Source organism: Stegodyphus dumicola, chromosome X1, assembly GCF_044657685.1.
Source record: "Stegodyphus dumicola isolate Sdum_Otavi_A_Nest chromosome X1, ASM4465768v1".
Lineage (NCBI taxonomy): Eukaryota > Metazoa > Arthropoda > Arachnida > Araneae > Eresidae > Stegodyphus > Stegodyphus dumicola.
This window is the reverse complement of record NC_140780.1, coordinates 58,361,825-58,368,072: the sequence shown is the minus strand read 5'-3', so window position 1 is coordinate 58,368,072 and position 6,248 is coordinate 58,361,825. Positions and strand designations below refer to the sequence as shown.

General features: G+C 31.0%; 1 protein-coding gene across 1 annotated transcript; it reads right to left on the bottom strand.

Moving 5' to 3' along the window:
- Nucleotides 1-480: 480 nt before the first annotated feature.
- Nucleotides 481-6,036, bottom strand: LOC146993156 (uncharacterized). The gene is made up of 2 exons (XM_085807407.1): nucleotides 5,749-6,036; nucleotides 481-5,048 (listed from the first exon to the last, which is right to left on the bottom strand). The coding sequence occupies exons 1-2, from the start codon at nucleotides 5,902-5,904 to the stop codon at nucleotides 3,729-3,731; spliced, it is 1,476 nt and encodes a 491-aa protein (XP_085663533.1). The 5' UTR covers nucleotides 5,905-6,036; the 3' UTR covers nucleotides 481-3,728.
- Nucleotides 6,037-6,248: the final 212 nt, after the last annotated feature.

The window sequence follows — 6,248 nt, the reverse complement described above, 5'->3', positions numbered from 1 at the left end:
AAAATTTGACATAAATTTAAGAATTTTTTGTTTCTTCTTATTTCTTGACTTTAATGAATTATACTTCCTTGTAGGTTTCACAGCAGCATTTAAAAAGTTAAAAATCAGCCATACTAACTCAAAAAAGGAATTTCTGACTTTTCCCTCATAATTTAATATTGCTTTATATTTTTCTAATATTTATGAAAAAAACCTAATTATCTGCATACAAACTATTACTTATCTCATTTCATTTTTCTTCCAATCAGTAATTTGTCTTTAAAGAAAATGGTATAAAAATGCACTAAATTTTGTCTATAATATGCTATGTGTCTTGCAAGTTTCAAATAAATTAGTATAGCAGAGGTTTGCTTAGCAAATAATTCAATGTGCAATTTAAAATTATTGCTTAAATCTGTAGAACCAATAATATTAGTTGTATATGTACTTAACTGTATTGTGTTAGTTATATAGCTGAACTTGAAAATAAAGATTCACAAGTGAAAAATAAAAAAAATTTATTTACAATTTTATGCAAGCAGTCAGCATAACAACACAACACCTAAGTTATAACATACAAATAAGTTAAAACCAGCTGATCTCTTTTTATCAATAAATTATTCAAACTTTCTTGTAAAAATTGAAGCAGAAATCTCATTAAGCATATTGCCATACTAAGAAATCTCATCAATTCTTATTTATTAACAGGTGTGAAAATTTCAAAACTGCTTCTATATTAATTGGGTCTCATCAGAAACAATAAGATGAGACTATGTGACCTTAATATTTAAATTTTGATACTGCAAGTTCAAGTTTCTATTCGTTAAATTTCAACCCATTTTGTCTGGCAATTACAAACACCGTTATTAACTTTTTACAACAGCCAATTAATAGTTTCAAAATGTATTACGATACTGCCATAATATGGATAAATATCGGGCAAACACTTGAGAAGACCGTCCATTACCATTTAAAACACTTCAGGTGCACAAATGATATTAAATTTTATACGATGGCTATTATTATTTATGAAGCATATAAAGATACATTCAACAGCAAATGGATGTCAGAATCACCAGTATATGTAAAAACATTTATTGATGTTGTGTAAAGGAAGTGATTATCAGTTAATGTTTCAAATATAGAAAATAATAAAAATGTTTTACCTATGCACCAGTATCCAATTTGAAAGTATCTGGTCACTACATGCAACACAATTTTGTTGTAATTTTTCCAAGCTAAAATCGTGATCTTCTAAGTTACTCGCTATCAGGCTTGTTTAATTTAAGCAAAGAATATATCAAAATGATTTGTCCAGAAAGCCACCAGTCTTAATTATGGGACACCGGTAATTTCAAAATGCACATGAAAATCACAGGTTTGTGAAATGAGTGCTCCTAATCAGAGACACCCTTTATTCAGCCAATTCCCAGAATAATAGTAGGAGTTATTACAAACCTGTTATTTTGTCGCCATGCTGAAACACATAACTGTTATCTTGATAAAGTAATTTATCATATGGTAACATGAAAATTATACTCAAATGATATAAGTAATGGCCACTTAAAGACACAACATAGACCCTTTTTTACACAACAACAAATTAAAGACAAGGAAATGAATTTTTCAATATTTTTATGTGTAAAACAGTCAGTACATGCCCATATAAAAAATATATATTATAATGACCCATTCTCAGCATAAAAGCAGCAGTTACCATAAACTTGTCATCTTGTAAGCATGCTGAAACACAACTTTTATCATGAGAAAGCATTTTACAGTATGTTAACACCAAATGATAACCACTTACTAAACATTAAGTGGTAGCCATTTAAATACAACCCAGATACCATTTTATGCAGCAAACACTCAACAGCACGAAAATGAATTTTTCAATATTATCATCTTTCAAGTGCTCTGAATATAAAACAGTCAGTGCATGTCCATATGAACAAAATTATAATGACCCATTCCCAGTATAATAGCAGCAGCTATTATAAACATACAATTTTCTAATCATGCTGGAAACATAACTGTTACCTCGATAAAACATTTTACCATATGTTAACACAAAAATTATATCAAAATGATAAGAGTAGTGGCCACTTAAAACATAACCCACACACATTTTTATGCGATGACAAATTAAAGGCAAGGAAATTCCTTCTTCAATATTTCAAGTCATAGAGTGGATATATATATAAATATATTTATATACGTTTGGTGTGGCCGATTGCAACCAAAATACGAGGTGCACATATACATGTTATAGCAGTCCTATATACAAAATTTCAACGTTCTGAGGATACTCGTTTTTGAGTTATGTGAGATATGTACGTACGCACGAACGTACGTAATTCTCTTCAGAATTAATTTTAATTTCAGTTTTTTTAAGCAGTTTTATAATTTTTTTGAAGGAAAAGAGTATTTTATTCTGTCCTTACGTACAGATATGGTGCAAAAACATCATTAAATTGCATTCGATAGCGGTCAAAATGGATATTTTCGGTGAAATATGCTGCCTGAAACTTTTCGCGATTACAATACTTCCTTTTTACTTCGTACAAGGAAGTAAAAAGGACATGCCTTCTTCAATATTCCAAGTCATCTAAATATAAAACAGTCAGTATATGTTCATATCAACAAAATTATAATGACCCATTACCAGTATAACAGTGGCAGTTATTATATACATATCATTCGGTAAGCATGCTGAAACATCACTTTTATCAGGAGAAAGCATTTTACCATATGTCAACACCAAACTTATACCCAAATGATAAAAGTAGTGGCCGCACTAAAACACAAACCGAGATACTTTTTTACGCGATGACAAATTAAAAAAAGGACATGCCTTCTTCAATATTTCAAGTCATCTAAATATAAAACAGTCAGTATATGTTCATATCAACAAAATTATAATGACCCATTACCAGTATAACAGTGGCAGTTATTATATACATATCATTCGGTAAGCATGCTGAAACATAACTTTTATCAGGAGAAAGCATTTTACCATATGTCAACACCAAACTTATACCCAAATGATAAAAGTAGTGGCTGCGCTAAAACACAAACCGAGACACCTTTTTACGCAATGACAATTTAAAGGCAAGGAAATGCCTTCTTCAATATTTCAAGTCATCTGAATGTTAAACAGTCAGTATCTGTCCATATCAACAAAAGTATAATGACCCATTACCAGTATAACAGTGGCAGTTATTATATACATATCATTTTGTACCCATGCTGAAACATATCACTTTTATCAGGAGAAAGCATTTTACCATATGTCAACACCAAACTTATACCCAAATGATAAAAGTAGTGGCCGCACTAAAACACAAACCGAGATACTTTTTTACGCGATGACAAATTAAAAAAAGCACATGCCTTCTTCAATATTTCAAGTCATCTAAATATAAAACAGTCAGTATATGTTCATATCAACAAAATTATAATGACTCATTACCAGTATAACAGTGGCAGTTATTATATACATATCATTCGGTAAGCATGCTGAAACATAACTTTTATCAGGAGAAAGCATTTTACCATATGTCAACACCAAACTTATTTTACTATATTTTACTGTAAACTATATTTTACAATTCTGCCTGCCTCTAATGAATGGAGACTTTTTATGCATGCAAATGCCGCTGTTTCGACCTTGGAAAAATTTTCAAAACTTGGATAAAATAAACATTGCCCAGAAGTTTTTTGATTTATCCAGTTGTTCCTGACACACTTCAAGATGTGCACTGAGTCAATAAAAAAAATAGTGGCCGAGATAAGTCTGCAGGGTTTTTATACACAATACTAATTTTTGGAGGCATACAAAATAATGACATGGCTTTTTTATTTATTGAATTATTGTCAGAGACAACTGCCACAATTCTATAACCTATATTTTCTAAACCAATTATAATTTTCTTAAGATATTGATACAGATCCTCAGCATTTAATGATTTAACTGGTAATATATGTGCCACATCCTTGAAAGGTGATAATAAGCTACGTATCATAAAAACATAAGCACTTGTAGCAGCTTTTTCACAGTTGTAGGCCATGCCACACAAATTTCCTCCTTTAAAATCGAAACATGAATTTAAATGCACTTCATCCATCATAATAATTACAGTTTTATCATTTTCTTCTAAATCCTTGCATCTTTGTTTAACATATCCTAAAAAGTCATCATTAAATTGCTCAGTAATAGGATTAAGAGAAAACGTTGAACAAATTCTACGAATAGTACGTGGATGGGGAATAGAAATGTAACCTGAATGTCGTAAAAACTTGTATGCATGCGGTGAGATCGAGTTTAACAAACTGCAAAAAATAAGTAAATCTGGAGTATATCGATACTTCTCTTTCTTTACATTTAGTTTATTTACTTGCTCTGAAAGGAAGTTCAGTTCAGTTTCTTTTTCAGGTAACACTCTTTTCAATTCTGAAAGCATATCATCCACAATTTGTATAGAATTCTTAATATATTCTTCATTTTGTAAGTTATGAGACAGACTTTCAGCTTCCTTTAGTACTTCTAGAAACATATTTACATTACTAATTTTTAGAGGGAAAACAAATTTACCAATAGATTTTATAGCGATGTTTTTAATATAAACACATACTGTTAAATCCTCATTTATTACTACCGATTTCTGAATTTCTGGAGCTGGGTCACTTAAAATATCAAGTAACATAGTTGAATTTTCAGTATGTACAGTTGTCCAAAATGTTTCTAAAATCTGATGTTCTAGGCAATTATTGAATTCAATTAAACTTTCAAATGATCGTTCATTATCATACCGTTCTTTCATTTTCAAACTTTCTTCTATCGCTTTCTCCAGGTATTTCTCTTCTAAACGAGCTTTCTTCTTTTCTGGTGACATTCTCGATACAGAATTTGATGACATGTAGGATGGGCCATCAGGGAACTGAGAAGGTATGCATCCTTTTTTCAAACGTGGCCTAGAAATTGGGGCTTTAATTAACTTCGCTGATTTCTCATCATACATTTCGATTTCTCGTATTATTTCATCTGATCGAAAATGTAATTCACATACCTATAAAAGAAAATATTCAAAAATCAACTTGTTGTGAGTACAAAAGTTAGATGCATGTTAATATTTAGTAACAGAAGTCAATAAGCCCTATGATTTAAATAAATAATTTGATACATAAATACGAATTAAAAAACCAGTAATATCATTTCAATTACGTGTATAATTTAAGTAATTTGTAAAATCTGGAATGCTCATCATAATGATTACAGCTTTATTTACATTTAAAGAAAATTATATATTTGAGATAATTGTTTACAACAAACACTGGTTACCAAATACAAATAATTACCTTGAATACATCATACCAAACTTTCATATATCATTACAAAAATTTTAAAATGAAACCTATTATGATTACTTAGTAGTTCCTTGTCATATAAATTATGATAAATTTGGAATAACTACAGAATCTGCCTGCACAGTATACTAGAAAGCATTTACAAATTATTGGCATTTATGTAACTACTAAATTTAGAATTATTCCTGTTATATGGAACTTTATTTCATTCATAAAACTTTGAAGGAAAATATTTTTTTGAAATGATTAAAACAGGCAAGATTAAAATCTTTCAAACATAAAACTTCTTACCCACAGATCAAAATCTAATACCGTAAGCATAAACATCACATACCTATCAATAAAAGTAATAAAAAAATGTAAAGATACAAAACATAAAAAATGCAGTAAAATTGAACTTACTCTGGTATGTTTAGTAGGTTGAAAGCCATCTTTTCTTCGTAGACTCCTTATCCATTTCATCCGGAGTTCAGTCTCATTTGGAAACTTGAATACAGCCACTTTTGGTCCGTTTTTATAATTACCACGACATGTGGCTACAGCACATTTACGAGGCATCGTATGAAATTATAAAAGCACGAGACAATACATAAAAAAAGCACGAGACAATATAAAAACTCTGTCGCTAACGCAAATAACCGCTCCACGTCCATCGCTCTTGGCTCAACTACGGGGCTTTGATTTTGTTTGAAGGAGCGAGGTGAGTCAGAGACGACTACCTGTGACGTCAGAGCTTCCCCTCGCTTCAGTGTCCCGGCTTCCTTCTATAAGGAGGTGTTGGCTGGGGCCAGGCGCTTGTCCTAAAAAGGGCCTTGAAATGTCGCATCGCATTGAATCACGTGAGCTTTTCTACCCCGCGGGAACTGGGTAGTGCTGCGATAGGGAGATTTGCGTCGCATTTT